Source organism: Hipposideros armiger, unplaced genomic scaffold, assembly GCF_001890085.2.
Source record: "Hipposideros armiger isolate ML-2016 unplaced genomic scaffold, ASM189008v1 scaffold_378, whole genome shotgun sequence".
Classification (NCBI taxonomy): Eukaryota; Metazoa; Chordata; class Mammalia; order Chiroptera; family Hipposideridae; genus Hipposideros; species Hipposideros armiger.
Window position 1 is genome coordinate 389,600 of NW_017731728.1, and position 15,561 is coordinate 405,160.

Consider the following 15,561-nt stretch of genomic DNA (forward strand, 5'->3'; position numbering starts at 1 on the left):
GTGCTCCAATAAGGACTCTACGAGAAGCAAAGCTAAGCCAATAGGATGCTCGAAGGTGAAGTCGTCCCGCCTTAAGCCGAGGGGCCCAATAGGAAGCGCGGGCGGCGTGTTTGAAAGTGAGGCCAAAGAGGGTGGGAGCGTGTGCTGCTGGGAGTTGTTTGGAGGTTGGCGGCGCGGTGCTGACGATCCTTTGGCAGAGCGATCATGTCGCACAAACAAATTTACTATTCGGACAAATACGACGACGAGGAGTTCGAGTATCGGTTAGTGCCGGCGCGGGGGTCATAACGAGGTTGTGAGTTTGACAAGTGAGGGCACGAGGAATTAGTCACCAGGACTGAAGCGACAGAATCAGCGCATGCGCAGCAGGTTAACGGGACACGGGCGTGAGATAGTTGAGAGCGTAAAGCGTGAGCACGCAGGGTAGGAGGCGGCCATCAAAGAAACAGTGGGAGCGAATTTGGAGTTGAGCGCGCTCGGGGGAGGCGGAGGTGGGCGTGGTCAGAGTGCTAGGGCTGACCACCTTCACCCTAGGGGTTCCTGGATCATTCTCAACTTCACTGAGCGAATTGAACTTGCCTGCTTGAGACTGCTTGTATTACGGCCACACCGTAGAATCCTAGAGCCTACTGGGAAAAGGTAGCAAAGGCGGAGCTCGACTTTTCCCCGCGTCTTCAGTGTAACGGAATTATGAAAGCCTGAGTGTTGCTTATTAATTCATGGAAAAGGGGCGTGGTTGTGGGAAGGGGACGTCGAGGAACGGAGTGGCATAAAACTGGCCAGGAACATTGAGAAAAGACTTGACATGGACCTAATCGATACCCTTCAAATAGCTGAAGTGGGTCTATTTAGGAAGCTATAATGGAGTACTTACAGGTTTCAGGTGTTAACGTGCAAAGATAAGCCAAACCTAAAAAAATCGGTGGAAATACTGATTTCAGAAAGGTGACTTGTACAGGTTGTGAGGGAAGCACACAGAGCTTGCCCAGGCTGGTGAACAAAGGAATCCCCACAGAGTTTGCATTTAAGAAAACCGGAATTTATAACTCTAAATTGGAGAAGTATGGGTGACAAAGGGTTCTAAAAATATTGGCGTCCCACTTATCCATTTTAAGTGTAATACTTTAAACAACTTCCTAGTTTGTATCTTGTCTTCTCAACTGAAGAACATAAAAAGGAAATTTGTTTGTATTCCTTCTCCAGCCTAGTGCGGGGCTCTGGCTCCTTTGGAGAGCTCAGTGTATGCTGACAAATACAGTACATTAACCATCTTTATGCCTTGATGGAAGGAAAAGACCCCAGGCCCTTGCTTGACACAATTAACTTTCTTCTCCTCAGCTGTTTTCCTCTACATCTGAACTAAGCTTCCCAAAATTATGTGCTTGTAACACTTTGCAGGGCTAGGGAGAAGTCAGTAGTGTCATCCCCTGGAAGATGTAAAGCTTAGCAGTGGTATTTTGGTTTAGGAAAGGCTTTTAGTTTTTGTGTGTGTTTTTGTTTTGTTTTGTTTTGTTTGGGGCGGGGGGGTGTGTCTGTTGTGGGGTTTGTTTGTTTTTTTGCCTACTTAGGTATTGAAGCCAGTCTTTGAGCCAGGGGCTTGTTAGAATGTAAGCTATTTTCAGACAGACTAGAATTATATTATCTCTTTGGGATAAAAAAAAATCTGTTACTAGCACAGAGAGAGCAGTTAGTACATTTCACTGAGCATGGTGAAGTCGACCTGGGTTAGCCCAAATCAAATCACAGTAATCATTCCTTTGCCTTGAAAGGAGACTTATCCTTGGCTAGGAAAGCATGAAGTTTCCTAAAAGAAGTCTCATGGCACATCCCTTCAGAGTCAGGAAAACGAGGTTGAGGATAGATTTTAAAGGATAAGACATTGACGTTTCATCCTGTGTGATGGCTCCTCCACACAGCACTCGTCATAGGCCTTTCAGCTCCACAAAATCACTTCTCTCCCTTCCTCACCAATTCTGTTCAAAACCACCTTTAATTAGCAGCACTGTGTGCTGTGGGGCCCCCATTTTATTGTTTTAGGGTAATCGACTAGAAGACTAAGCCCCCAGAAGGCAGAGGCAGTGGATCAACAGTGCCTGGACTGGGGGTGCTTATTCGCTTGCATTCATTCATGAATTTGTACTTTTTGATATGCTTCTGTGAGGATCTACGTAACTCGGCCTTTATTTTTAGCTGCCTCTACCCCCCACAATAAGACGATAGGAACTCCCAGCCATCAGAAACCAGTTTCTCTGTTCTTTCCTCTCTTGGCTTTGTATGCAGGTACTTGCCTAACAGACTGTACCCAGTACTGACACGAATTCCCCCACCCTCCCGTGTTTCTGTTACAGGCATGTCATGTTGCCCAAGGACATAGCCAAGCTGGTCCCTAAAACCCATTTGATGTCTGAATCTGAATGGAGGAATCTTGGTGTTCAGCAGAGTCAGGGATGGGTCCATTATATGATCCATGAACCAGGTCAGTGCAATGGCTGAAAGAACCATTGGGGGGTGGGGCGTGACCGGTTAGCTCAGTTGGTTAGAGCGTAGTGCTGATAACACCAAGGTTGCAGGTTCGATCCCCTCATGGGCCACTGTGAGCTGCACCCTCCCTAAAAGAGTCAACTATGCCATTGTACAATAGCATGAAAGCAGTGTGTGACCAATGACCATGGCTGTTCCCCAATAAAAAAATGTAAGGAGAAAAAAAAAAGAACCATTGGGGCTGCTTCAGAATAATAGCTCCCAAAGAAATAAGGGGAAGGTGGGGGTGGTTTACTGGTTTCTCACCCCACCAGCCATCTAGAAAAACTGGAGCGACCAAAAATAAGAATAAGAGTAAAGTATCTGGGAAGTTCAGCGACAACCTGTCAATGAAAAACCTCCTTAAATATCTAATTCAGTCAAAAGGTACCTTTATTTTTAAGGCCACATATACCCTGGTAGAGGTTATGGCTCTTCATTCTCCATCAGAAAGAGAATTCTTGGATGTGTTCCAAAGAAGCCAAGGGAAGTATATTTCTTGGTAAGGCACCAGACACCAAGCTGCCAGGCAAAACTAATAAAGGACACCCCGGGGCTGTACAAGCATAGCAAAAGAACTGATATAACAATTCTGTCCTTGGTAGACAGGCCAGGCTATCGGTCTGCTTCGAAGGCCATATGCTTACATCTTAACTGAGTTATAGAGATCTGAGCGGGCGATAGCTGGGAAATGGGAATGGGGTGCCCTATAGGTTGTGCACAAAACGGTGTGAGCTTGTCTCTTAGATTTCACTCCCTCTTTCAGAACCTCACATCTTGCTGTTTCGGCGGCCGCTGCCCAAGAAGCCAAAGAAATGAAGCTGGAGAACCGCTTTGCAGCCTCAAGCTTCACACAGCAGTCCTCATTTGCTAACATCTTTCTGATAAAATTATGTTGCCTTCTTGTTTCTCACTTTGATATTTAAAGGATGTTTCAAATACACTGTTTGGATGTGCGGGTGGCTGCTTTGCTTCTTCAGAGCCAGCAGCACACAGCCCAGCCAGACCAAGGCTTTTGGGGCTGCAGCTTCGGCTGAGTGTGACCCCAGAAACCACGGTGAGCTCTGTGTCTAGCAGATCACACCTGGCAGATGGAGGAAGCACCTAACACGACCATGGCTGTTACAGGGACTGTGGAAACTTGCTGTTTTGTTTTTTTCCTGCCAGGTGTTTTGTGTATGGTGATTTATGTTTCAATGTGTTGGAAACTTTCCATTTTATTCAAGAAATCTGTTTCATGTTAATAGCCTGATTAAAGAGGAAGTTTTTATAATCTAATTCTCTACTTGTAAAGGTTTTTACCCCTCTCAGGGTAAGCATCACATTCAATATCGCGGTTCTAATATCCCCTTCAGTTAGGTAATGAAGCTCTGCTCTTTGCTGATAATGACGTTTATTTCAGCATTTGGGTAACTGGTTTTTAATCTAATCTGAAAAGCAGACTTGCTGTCAAACATCTACCAAAATATATTTCCATCTAACTACTGGCCAAAGATAGAGGTTATATAAGGAAAACATCTCATCAAAACAAATGAACTGTTCCTCAGTCAGCGGTGCTGCCTGTAACATAGTCCCAATATTTGGAGAACACACGGTGAACGGAGGAGGCTAGCGCCAGAGAGTGCACCCACTTCCTGCCCTGCCTAAGGCTCAGGCACACCTATGGCCTGTTCCCTGTGCACACTGGTTGGGGACTGTTTCCAGTGGTCCCCACGTTGGCTGAGCACTGGAATCACCTGGGTAGCTTTAAAAGTACTGATGCTTAGGGGCCGCTGAGTGGCTCAGTTGGTTAAGAGCTCCCTCAAGAGTTTGAGCTCTGAGCAACGGCGGTTCGAGTCCTGGCCCGAGCTGAGCAGCCATTGATCTGCCAACAGGTGGCAGGATGGCTCAGCTAAAAAAAAAAAAAAAGTACTGATGCTTAAATCATTCCTAGAGGTGTTGACTCAAGTCGATCTGGGGCATGGCCTGGATGTGGGGAGTTCTAGCATTCAATGGCAGGTAGTTACAGCACAAACCTTGGAGAAAACAGGTGCAAATTTAGCTGTTTAAGAAAACATTTCCCAGGCCGGCCGAGTGGCGCATTGGTTAGGAGTTTGCTTGGGAGCTCTGAGCCGCAGGGCCCCGGTTCGGATCCCACACGCATGCCAGTAACGCTGCACCCTCTACAGCTAAGATGGTCTGAGTCGCTGGCGACGGCATAGGCTGCAGTGAAGCTGGCCGGCAGCTGGCGTGCACTTCCACGAGCTGCCCTGAGCAGCTGTCCAATGGCCAGCGACCAATCTGCCTCATCCTGGAAGAGCGCAATGGTAACACCAACATGGGCCAGTGAAGTGATGTTCTCCACAACTAGACTGAAGAACAAAAGGACCGCAACTTGTCTGTTCCCCTCCCCCAATTCCCCAATAAAATCTTTAAATAAAAAAAGAAAACATTTCCCCAGAGGCGGCTGGTTGGCTCAGGTGGATAGCGCCACAGTGCTCATAACACCAAGGTTGCCAGTTCGAGCTCCACATGAGCCACTGAGATGTGCCCTCCACAACTAGATTGAAACAACTATTTGACTTGGAGCTGATGGGTCCTGGAAACACACACAGCTCCCCAATAAAATAAAAATTAAAATAAAAACAAGTATCTTCTTTAAAAAAATGATTTCACCAAATCACAGCTTACCCTCTACTTTGAAAAATAACAGTAATACTAAGTAAGGGAGATTAACCTACCCCCTTTTCCCTGTCTTCCATCCATTTATTCTAAAAGTAGGAGTTCTTCAGTGTGGTCCCTGGACTAGTTAGAAATGCACATTCTTGGACTCCACCCTAGGCCTACTGTATCAAAAGTCTGAGGGCAAGGCCCAGCAGACATTTTAACGTTCTCCAGGTGGTCCTGGTGCTCCTTAAGCTTGAGACATTTTAACGCTCTCCAGGTGGTCCTGGTTGAGAAACCACCTGAGCTTGAGAAACCACCTAAGGATTTGACCAGAGCTGATGTTCTAGGGTTCCTTTTGGGGGGTGTCAAATATCACCATTATTACTAATAAAGATAATGGAACACATGGCTTATGTCATTAGGCAACCGGGGCTTTTTATTATTTTTTTTAGAGGTTCTTTTAATTGGAAAAAATACAGGGCTTATTACTTGAGAAAAAATGGTCTAGAAGCCTGGCTCTGCCATTCACTTTAGTGTTTTGTGGTGGTTGTGTGGCATCTCTCACCTTTCTGAGCCTGTTGCCCATCTGGGCATCGTATTTATCTTAGGTTTTTAGGACAATAAACTGGGGCCGGGCATGGTTCAGCCCTCCTCCAGATGACTGGGTTTTAGACCTTTACTACAGAAAACATAATCCACAGACTTGTGGTATCAGCATGACACCAGAGCTTGTTAAATGCAGATTTCAGGCCCCACTCGAGGTCCCCAGATGATGAGGATGAAGGTTTAAGAAGCACTTTTAGACCAAAGGCAACTGAAATGAGAGTGAGTTCGAGTCCAAAGTGGACACAGGGTACTCCCTAGTCGCTGCCCTCCCTTGTACCTGTCAGACCCATAACTGGGAGAGGTAATGTTTAAACAAAGCACAACAGTGGTGCAAGGTGGGGCAAGATTTCCTTATCAAAGAGGTTGAGGTAATTCGCTTTATCATTTATAACACAAATAAAAGTTGCACACACTCAAAGCTCACGTGTACGATCTTCCTACCGCACAGGCAATGCTGACAATTATTCTTGGTATCCCTCAAACTTCCGTATGCTACAATGTAAAATCCCTTCCGACACCCGTAGCAGCCCCTGATCCCTTAGCCTAGAATTAGAGTCGTGGTTAAAGAAAACTGATAGCCATGCACACAAGAATGTGAACCCAGAAGGTTAGAATCAAGCCTCCCTTTACTTCCAACAACAGAAGGGAGTACCTCAAAATCCTTAGAGCGCCTCCAACCACCGCTCTTTTCGCGCCCCCTTCCCCCGCCCAGCCCCGCCCAGGTCCAGCCCGGGAGAAAACCCCGCCCCCGGCTAGGGCCCGGCCCCCATATTTCCGGATTAAAGGTGACCACGTGGTTGTCGCCAATAACAACCCAGCATTGCTCCCGCCCTCTGGCTAAGGCTCGCGAGTGACAGTCGACTTCACCAATGGACCCGTGGAGGTAGTCTGAACGACAGCCAAAATGACCAATTACTATGAGGTAGGTGTGGGTCTAAGGCGGGACTCTGAGTACGGAAGCTGCCCTAGGACAGGAGGAAAGGAGAGGGAAAGAACTGGTGAACGGGGCCAGAAGCAGGTGAGAACCTGAGAGAGCTCAGTAGTCTGTAGCGAAGTGGGGAGAGACAGGATTCCGGGCTAGAAAGGGTGCGGAAGCCTGCAGAAGAAAGCGGCTGAGTTCTGGTCGGGGTGGCGGGAGGGCACGCATTTAAAGGGGCCAGGGCCCAGGAGCATGTAGACATTTAAAGGGACAGGTGCCCCAAAGAGAAGAGACACTTAAAGGTGCAGATGCCCAAAATAGAGCAGACCCGAGGAGCCGAGCTCGGCAGACAGAAGGCCTGTGGTAGGTTCTCGGGACAGCAGGACATTTTAAGGAGACTAGAGCCAAGCTTAGAAGACATTTAAAGAGGCATGGGCTGAGGTTTGAGAGCACGTTTATTAAAGAGGCAGGGAAAAAGAAGTCGCTTATCAAGGGCCTGGTGAGGAAGACCATGCACTCCTGCTCTCCCCCATTGTCCTTTCTGGCTCCTCCAGGTTCCCTCGACCCCGGACCCCCTGTACCCATGCTGTGGCCCCCAGTGCCCTTTAGACCTGGCGGGACTCCGGTACTTGCGACCCCTATTTGGGGGTCTGGGTGGCTACTGGAGGGCCTTGCAGAGGGGTAAAGAAGGCAGGACCATGGCATCTAGGGCCTCTGAACCTCCCCCAGGGCGCAGCGTGACAGCAGGCATCATCATTGTTGGAGATGAGATCCTCAAGGTGGGTCTGGGACAGAAGGGGGGAGGGGCGGGTTCTCCCGTCCTTAAAGTGCCTGCTTCATATTCTGTTGAGGGAGGATGAATAGGGTGCTCCCCCCCGCGCTCCCCCCCCCCCTTGCTGCAGTAGGTTCCTGGAGCGAGTCCAATATAGTTCAGGAAAAGTGACCCACAGCCTTCCAATTACTCAGTTGAAAAACTTATAGGGAAATCCCTACAATTTGCCATGAAGTGTGGGGGAGGGGCTTAACAGGGGACCGGTAGTTCAGCATGTAAATGAGGTACAGGTGCAGGTGTTATTTAAGAGTTAAATCTAACCGATTTGGAAGAGTGGATATGTGAGATAGAAGGAAAGTACTAGAAGGGAGAAATCCCTTCTGAAGAATCTGGGAGGTCTAACTAGAAGTCATGGTAGGCATCATGTTTGTAATGGCAATATTGGCTGCTATGTTTTGAGTGCTTACTAGGGCCTGGCAGTGGGTTTCTCACATCACATATGTGACCTCACAACAACCCTATGACGTTGGTACTTTTATTATAAATCTTAATAGGTTATGAGGCTGAGGTTCAGAGAGTTTGAGAAACTTGCCTAAGGTAACACAGCAAGGAAGTGGTAGATGGGCTTCCAACCTGATACTTACTTCAGAGTACCCCTTCACCACTAAACACTCTGTGGAGCAGCAGAAGGAGATGGGGCTGCCATAAACAGACAACCTGAAATATTCTGCAAAAGAGTGTGAACTTTATTCTGTATACGGTTGGAAACAACAAATGGCTTTTGAGCCCAAGAGTGATGCAATCACAGTGATATTCAGGAGGCACCAGGCAGAGCGCTGTGCCCAGAGGCTGGGAGCCTGGCCAGGGGGCTGTCGCAACTGCCCAGGTAAAAGGTGCCAAGGACCTGCTTGGTGGCAGCAGGGATCAAGTGAAGAGGGCAGACGGAGAGACACTTCAGAAATACAGCCGACAGCATGAAGGGCCTGACTGGCTGTGGACGGTGTCTGGAGATGCCACTGACCAAAGGGACAACAGCCCAAGATGGGGTGAAGATGCCCAATAAACACTTGGAGCGAGGGGACTGAGACTGTCGGGGTTGGTAAAGAAATGGAGGCGTTGTCTACATAGAACTGATCATGGAATCCATAAGTGTAGATGCGGTCAAGGCCACAGTGCAGAGAAGGAGGCCCAAGAAGTAGGACATCACCCCCACTCCATTCACATGAACCTTCCCACCCTTGTGCCCAGTCCAGCCTTCTTGGCAGCCTGAGATGGTGTCCCCCAGAGAGCAGAGTGGCCCATGATCAGGCAGATGCCACCTTCACCCCTGCCGCCTTTGCCCTTCATCCCACAGCACTGACCCTCTCATCTTCCCCGTCTCCAATCTCCCAGGGACACACGCAGGACACCAACACGTACTTCCTGTGCCGGACACTGCGCTCCCTGGGGGTCCAGGTGTGTCGAGTCTCTGTTGTACCCGATGAGGTAGCCACCATTGCGGCTGAGATCTCCTCTTTTTCCAGCTGCTTCACCCATGTCCTCATGGCAGGGGGCATCGGTCCCACTCATGATGACGTGACCTTTGAGGCAGTAGCACAGGCCTTTGGGGATGAGCTCAAGCCACACCCTGAGCTGGAAGCAGCCATCAAAGCCCTAGGAAGGGAGGGCTGGGAGAAGCTGGCGCTGGTGCCCTCCTCTGCCCGCCTGCATTACGGCACAGATCCTCGCACTGGCCAACCCTTCAGGTACCCCCTGGTCTCGGTCCGCAATGTCTACCTCTTCCCAGGCATTCCAGAGCTGCTGCGGCGGGTCCTGGAGGGACTGAAGGGACTGTTCTTAAACACAGCCGTGCAGTTCCACTTGCGGGAGCTGTATGTGGCAGCTGATGAGGCCTCTATCGCCCCCATCCTGGCCGAGGCCCAGGCCCACTTTGGACGCAGGCTGAGCCTGGGCTCCTACCCTGACTGGGGCAGCAACTACTACAAGGTGAAGGTGACACTGGACTCCGAAGAGGAAGCGCCCGTGGAGGAATGCCTGGCCTACCTGACTGCCCATCTTCCCCAGGGATCGCTGGTCCCCTACAAACCCAACACCGTGGAGCAAGCCAGTGAGGCCGTATACACACTCGCAGAGTCAGGTAGGGGCCTCTGAGGGGAGGGGCACCGCAGGTCTCAGGAATGCAGGGGCTGTGGAGGCTTCCCACAAATCCAGGAGAAGTAGAGAATAGCTACAGTGGATTTCATTCATTCTCTCAATAGATGCTGAGTGTGTACCCACTTTTACCAGCACTGTGCTGGGGTTTGAGGGGTAGCTCAACAGGACAGAGGTGCCCTACTCCAGGGACCAGTGCTTGAACAGGAAAGGTAGACGTTAAACAGGTCATTGTGCATGAGATGTCAGTGGTGAGGGGAGATGGGCCTGGATCTGGGGTCAGAGAAGGCTTCTCTGGGCAGGTGACAATTACGCTGAGTGACAAGGAGGATTTGGCCAGACCAGGAGTGGGGCAACAGCACACAGTATGAGAGGGGGCCTGGAAGGAAGCGGCAGGAGGTTTAGGAGACGGCTCCCCAGAGGGGAAGACACTGAGATGAGGTTTGGCTGAATGGCAGGCAGGGAGTAGAGTCTGCAGGCCTGCCGGGTGGCATGAAGGAACCTGGACTTTATCCTAGGGACACTGGGAGGATCCTGAAGGGTTTTAAGCAAGGGCATCGTGGCCCCCACTGCCCTGGGATGGCCACCTGTGTCTCTCTGATGGCCTCTTCCCTGCCTGCCCGGCAGGGTCTTCTCTGGGGGAAAAGGTGGCAGGCGCCCTGAGGACCATTGAGACCGCCCTGGCTCGGTACAGCCTCCCCCAGCTCTGCGTGGGCTTCAACGGGGGCAAGGACTGCACCGCCCTCCTACACCTCTTCCATGCAGCTGTGCAGAGGTGAGCCTACTCTCTGGAGGCAGGAGCCCAGAGACCCCCAGATACCTGATCTGTCCCCATTCTCTAGCTCCCTAGCGTAGGAAGCAGGGAGGAAAGGGGCTGTCTGGCTGGGGTCTGAGAGGGAGGTAGCCATAGCAACCTCTTGGTTCCATTCCCCCACCATATTTATGGGGCACTTGACACATGCCTGGCCTGGGGTGTGGATGTGCAAACCACCATCCCTGACTACAGGGAGGTCCCCGTCCTGTGGGGAGGTGAGATTAACCTACCTGAAACAGGGATGTGTGCTCTATATTTGAGACGGAAGAGATCCGAGTGGGCTTCCCAGAGGAAGTGGGTTCTGATGGATGGGAAGGACACGGAAGGGCGAGTTGGGGGCTGTCCATCCCAGGGGCCAAGGAGAATGGCGCAAACTCTCTGGAGAGCAATTCCTTGCCCATGCTGACAAGCCTGTGGATTCTCCCGGCCCCTGCAGGAAATGCGCTGAGGCTCAAGAACCCCTCCAGATCCTATATATTCGCAGTATCTCCCCTTTCCCTGAGCTGGAGCAGTTTCTGCAAGACACCATCAAGAGGTACCAGTGGGGGCCGGCCGAGTGGCTCAGTTGGTTAAGAGCTTGCTCAAGAGTTTGAGCTCTGAGCAATAGTGGTTCGAGTCCAGCCCGAGCTGAGCAGCCGCTGAGCTGCCAACAGGTAGCAGGATGGCTCAGCTAAAAAAAAAAAAAAAAAAAGAGGTACCAGGGGCCTGGAGGTTTGAGTTCTAAGGGGCTCGGCAGGGCCCATTCGTGACCCCTAGCCCTCTTCCTCCCTCAGGTACCGTCTGCAGGTGCTGGAGGCTGAGGGCGACATGAAGCAGGCCCTGAGCCAGCTGCAGGCACGGCACCCCCAGCTGCAGGCCGTCCTCATGGGCACCCGCCGCACGGACCCCTACTCATGCAGCCTCTGCCCCTTCAGCCCCACCGACCCAGGCTGGCCCTCATTCATGCGCGTCAACCCGCTGCTGGTAATGCGGATGGGGACTGACTACCTTCGGTGTTGTGTCCCCTGTCCGTCACTGCTCCCTGTATTCCCCGAGGTGGGGCGTGGATGAAGGGGCCCCATCGTCCCAGGGAGGCTGTGTTATTTGTTCATTCAGCCTTTCGACCAATGGTTATTGAGCACTAATTCAGTGGCAGGCATCGTGCTTTTCACTGTGGACAGAACGTCTTAGACCCGTGCTGTCCAGTATGCTAGCCACTATCCATTTATTTATCCTGAAATTGTAATTAATGAAAATGAAATACAAATGATGGGGAAAAAAAAAACCCTGAGCTACACACCCTGTGCCCACTGTGCTAGCACAGAAAGAATATTTCCATCACCGCGGAAAGTTCTACCGGACGGCGCGGGCTCACACAGACGCAGCCCCTCCTTGTCCTCCTGTTGCTCACAGTCCAGCTGAGGGTGGATGGGGCCCAGGAAGCCTTCTTCTCACTGCTTGGCCTACACAGAGCCAGGTGTACCAGCCATTGGGATGGCAGGCCCTCCACCAGAGGAGAAGAGCCCTGGACAGGCCCCTTCCCAGGCAGCAGGGGTAGAATGGGAGAGGGCGGTATTCGTGACTCTTCACTGACTCTCTGACCTCCCAGGACTGGACCTACAGAGACATCTGGGACTTTCTGCGGCAGCTGTTTGTCCCGTACTGTATCCTGTATGACCGAGGGTAAGGATATTGGGGGAAGAGAGCCTGTGTGGGGAGATGCAGGTGCTGGGATGGGGGGAGCCACCCCACCACACACGCGCCCTCTGTTCTGGCTCCAGCTACACGTCACTGGGGAGCCGGGAGAACACGGTGCGGAACCCCGCCCTGAAGTACCTGGGCCCAGGAGGACAGCCCACTTACAGACCAGCCTACCTCCTTGAGAATGAGGATGAAGAACGCAACTCCCGCACGTGACCTCCCACCCCTGCCCTCCAGCCGGGAGCCAAGGAGGCTGTCCTGGGCGCAACCTCTCAATAAACTGTGCCTCTCGCGGGCCTTTTGCTCTCGCTGTGTCTTCCTGCCAGGGGGTGGGAGAATCAGTGGGCCAGGCCCTGCCAGCTTGGAGCTGGCCGTGCTCCATCGGGGGCAGGGTGGGGGTGAGGGTGCAGAATAGTCTGGAAAGGAACTCTCTGGTGATTCTGAATGCCATCCTCAGCAGGCGCCCACCAGAGGGCGGGAGTAGGGAGTTGTGCCAACCACCGGGGGTAAGGGCAACCAGGCAGGGCACCTGAGGTTCCACGTCCCAGGCTGGAAGCAGGGAAGCTGAGCTGGCCTGGCTGTGGAGGGTGACAGATGGAGTGGCCAAGCCCTCCTCCTACTAACCCCACCCCTCCGCCATGTCTGCATAGGGGCTGACTCAGCCCGTTCCCCAGCCCAGAACCTTCCCTGTGTTAGACCCTGGGGCCTTTGTCCCTGTAGTCAGGAGGTCTGAGGGGGTGGGGACAGTGTTGACAAAAGGCTGCAGAGACAGCTCCCACACCTTTCCTCAGAGCTGCTGCCCACATGCAGGCCCGGACACAGCCCCTAGCCCAGGCCCTCCCCTTCTCCCTTGGAGGGGCCCTGCGAGACGCTGGACTCCGAGTGCCGGTCGTAAAGATGGGCATGGGCACCACGTGGGAGGGCCTGCAGCGGACCCTGAAGGCAGCCGCCTACATGCTCCTCTGCTGCTGGTGTATCAAGGAGCTGCTGGACTGATGGCGGCAGGGAACTGCCTCCCTGCCAGCGCCAGGGCTGATATCACTCAGGTGGGCAGAGTAGGGCAAGCAGCAGGCATGGCTGTAGCCTCCCAGCCAGAGCCAGCCTCTTAGCTTCCCGTTCTCTTCTTCAGTGCCCAGCCCAGCCCCCATCAAGACCCCTGGGGCCAGCTGCGCTTGACCAAGGATGGGCCACAAACAATGAGTGAAGTGTGCATCCTGCTTTGAGTTGGTGCCATCTGTCAGACCTGCCGCATCTCTGGGCCTGCTTTCCCAGCCCCCACCCGGTGGACCTCTGAGCACAGGACCTTGGCCTGCTGGCTAGGACCCCAATAAGACTGCAGCAGGACTTGGCACTCCTCCAAGCCTGGCACAGTGAGCCCACCAGCCCAGATGGTTGATCTGTATCCTCTTAGTGCCAGGAATGGGAATGCCCCCTAATGTCCCTGTTTGAGAATCACTGAACTATACATACATACATACATATATATATATATATATATATATATATATATATATATATATATATATATATAATAGGCCTTGAGGGCAAACGTTCTCAGTATCTAAAGGGGAAACAGGAAAAAAAGGCAGCGTCAGCAGGGTCCCGTAGCCAGGGTGCCAACCAGGGAGGGAAGGAGGTTGTCAGTGGATGGAACTGAGACTGAAAGCCAAGTTTCCTGACTCACTGGTGCCTGGGGGGGGCGGGGGGGGGGAGGAAAGGTCAGAAAGGCCAGGTTCCTCCCAGTTGGTGGGGTCTAATGTGAGGCCCTGAACATTATGATGGGATCCCCACCTGAAGAGCTGGTCTGGCCAGCTCCCACCTCCGAGGATCTTTGGGAACCCAGCCCATGGAGGAGGCGAGGGCCCTGTTCCTCCAGCTCACAAAGCTGGAAAGGCACCTCTGTGGCCACAAACGTCCCTTAGGCTGATCACAGGACACAGTCAGCCAGGGGGAGCGAATCGACTCTGCACGTCCCCCTGGCAGCCGCCAGCGCTTGCTTTCCCTTATTACTCCCAGTGGTGGATACCCACAAGCCGTGCTTAGCGCATGCTTACTGTCCTGCCCACTCACAGCCCCCCACAACCTAAGAGCTAGCCAGAGGGCTTGTTCAGTGTCTTGGGGCCCAGTTATTGCCCCTCTCATTCTCTCCTGAGGAACTGACCTGGAGATGGTGTGTGAGACCATCCCCCCAACTCCCAGGGATCAGCTCTTCCCCAGCCTTCTCGGTTAACTCCTTTTTCTCTGGGTTGATTTTATTTTATTTTTTCTTGTAAAGGTACTATATGCCTAGAGTAAAAGATCCGGTAATAAAAGGCAAGTCTCCCTCCTACACCTATCCCCCAGGCCCCCAACCCTCCTCCCTGAGGGTAACCATGGTTACCAGTCTCTTGGAGAGCATTGCAGAGATAGTCTGAGCACATATTGCATCTTCATTCATTCATTCATTTAGCAAATATTATAGAGCATCTACTATTATGCCAGTCTGGAGGCTTCGGATATGGCCGTGAACAAAAGAGGTCCCTGGACCCGCCGAGCTTACATTCTGATGGGTGGAAATAGAAAATAAAATATAAGAAAAAAAAAATAAGTGTAGAGATGTTATTCGGTGATAGGTGCTGTGGGTGGGGGGGGGGGAGGCTGAACTGAGGATGGGAGTGGAGCCAAGTCCCGGAGGGCCTGGTACGCCTTAGTAAGAACTCGAACTTTTATGTTGACTGAGACTCCTGCAGGGCACTGAGCATGAACTGACTTTATGTAAAAGGCTCCCACTGGCAGCTCTGTTGAAAACAGACATATGGAGAGCAAGGGTGAGAGAGGAGAGACCTACTAGGAGGTAATGGGCACAGAGAAGTTGATGGCTCAGAGCAGTAGCAGTGGTGACAAGGGGCTGGATTCTTCCAGCTGACGACACACGCCATTCTGCGCCTTGCTTTTTCCCCTTAATGTACCTCGTACAGGATTCCACATCAGTGCATTCAGACCCTGCCCATTCTTTTTCATGACAGCATAGTACTTCAACTCAAGATGCTTTCTTATCTCTGGCCGCTCAGCACCCCTCTTTAGGCACCCACAAAATGTAGGTCAGTGCTCGTGCCTGGTCTCTTCAGAGCCCCACCGTCGCCCCAGGGCACAAGGGTGAAAAGAGATAAGGTCCTGAATCCAGCCAGAGAAAGAGAGGTTAGTGGTGGAAGTGGACACACAATGCACCTGCCCAAGTCTGGGGCTCCTCCTTTCCCCTCCCCCTTATAACCTGCTCCCTGCTGGGCCAGCTCCAGCCCTTCCCTGGCCTTCTGCCTCCTTTTCCTTTCTGAGGCTCCCACTTCCACCAAGCTGGGCAGTGCCTGGAGGTATATCCTGGAGTCTGAGAGTTCGGAGCAAGAGGGCTTTGGCCAGTGTAGACGTCTGGCAAAGACCCCTGGGGAAGCGGTCGCAGGAGAAAGGCAGGGTTCAGAG

At 52.1% G+C, this 15,561-nt stretch overlaps 3 protein-coding genes across 5 annotated transcripts; all 3 read left to right on the forward strand.

Annotated features, from left to right (window-relative positions):
* Nucleotides 1-26: 26 nt before the first annotated feature.
* On the forward strand, nucleotides 27-3,798 carry CKS1B (CDC28 protein kinase regulatory subunit 1B). Its single transcript, XM_019662600.1, has 3 exons — nucleotides 27-263; nucleotides 2,349-2,476; nucleotides 3,287-3,798. Exons 1-3 carry the CDS (start codon nucleotides 205-207, stop codon nucleotides 3,337-3,339), a joined length of 240 nt encoding a protein of 79 aa, XP_019518145.1. The 5' UTR covers nucleotides 27-204; the 3' UTR covers nucleotides 3,340-3,798.
* Nucleotides 3,799-6,735: 2,937 nt separating this feature from the next.
* FLAD1 (flavin adenine dinucleotide synthetase 1) lies at nucleotides 6,736-12,403 on the forward strand. Of its 3 annotated transcripts, none has more exons than XM_019662712.1 (8): nucleotides 6,736-6,790; nucleotides 7,246-7,470; nucleotides 8,856-9,600; nucleotides 10,242-10,389; nucleotides 10,865-10,963; nucleotides 11,202-11,391; nucleotides 12,017-12,090; nucleotides 12,189-12,403. In XM_019662712.1, the coding sequence occupies exons 2-8, from the start codon at nucleotides 7,390-7,392 to the stop codon at nucleotides 12,322-12,324; spliced, it is 1,473 nt and encodes a 490-aa protein (XP_019518257.1). In that variant the 5' UTR covers nucleotides 6,736-6,790; nucleotides 7,246-7,389; the 3' UTR covers nucleotides 12,325-12,403. The 3 variants fall into 3 exon arrangements, with proteins under 3 accessions (XP_019518257.1, XP_019518256.1, XP_019518258.1); XM_019662711.1 differs by lacking the exon at nucleotides 6,736-6,790 and adding an exon at nucleotides 6,797-7,054 and having other exon boundaries at nucleotides 7,421-7,470; XM_019662713.1 differs by lacking the exon at nucleotides 6,736-6,790 and adding an exon at nucleotides 6,997-7,054.
* A 58-nt stretch (nucleotides 12,404-12,461) lies between these two features.
* Nucleotides 12,462-13,576, forward strand: LENEP (lens epithelial protein). Its single transcript, XM_019662714.1, has 2 exons — nucleotides 12,462-13,154; nucleotides 13,238-13,576. Exon 1 carries the CDS (start codon nucleotides 12,913-12,915, stop codon nucleotides 13,102-13,104), a length of 192 nt encoding a protein of 63 aa, XP_019518259.1. The 5' UTR covers nucleotides 12,462-12,912; the 3' UTR covers nucleotides 13,105-13,154; nucleotides 13,238-13,576.
* The last annotated feature ends 1,985 nt before the right edge of the window (nucleotides 13,577-15,561 follow it).

Excerpts from the sequence above, each read along its gene's own strand:
- CKS1B (XM_019662600.1), top strand. The coding sequence starts at position 205 with ATGTCGCACAAACAAATTTACTATTCGGACAAATACGACGACGAGGAG. Across the intron at positions 264-2,348 it reads GACGAGGAGTTCGAGTATCG|GCATGTCATGTTGCCCAAGG; the intron begins GTTAGTGCCGGC and ends TTTCTGTTACAG. Across the intron at positions 2,477-3,286 it reads TTATATGATCCATGAACCAG|AACCTCACATCTTGCTGTTT; the intron begins GTCAGTGCAATG and ends TCCCTCTTTCAG.
- FLAD1 (XM_019662711.1), top strand. The coding sequence starts at position 7,000 with ATGCCCAAAATAGAGCAGACCCGAGGAGCCGAGCTCGGCAGACAGAAG. Across the intron at positions 7,471-8,855 it reads TTGGAGATGAGATCCTCAAG|GGACACACGCAGGACACCAA; the intron begins GTGGGTCTGGGA and ends CCAATCTCCCAG. Across the intron at positions 10,964-11,201 it reads CTGCAAGACACCATCAAGAG|GTACCGTCTGCAGGTGCTGG; the intron begins GTACCAGTGGGG and ends TTCCTCCCTCAG.
- LENEP (XM_019662714.1), top strand. The coding sequence starts at position 12,913 with ATGCAGGCCCGGACACAGCCCCTAGCCCAGGCCCTCCCCTTCTCCCTT.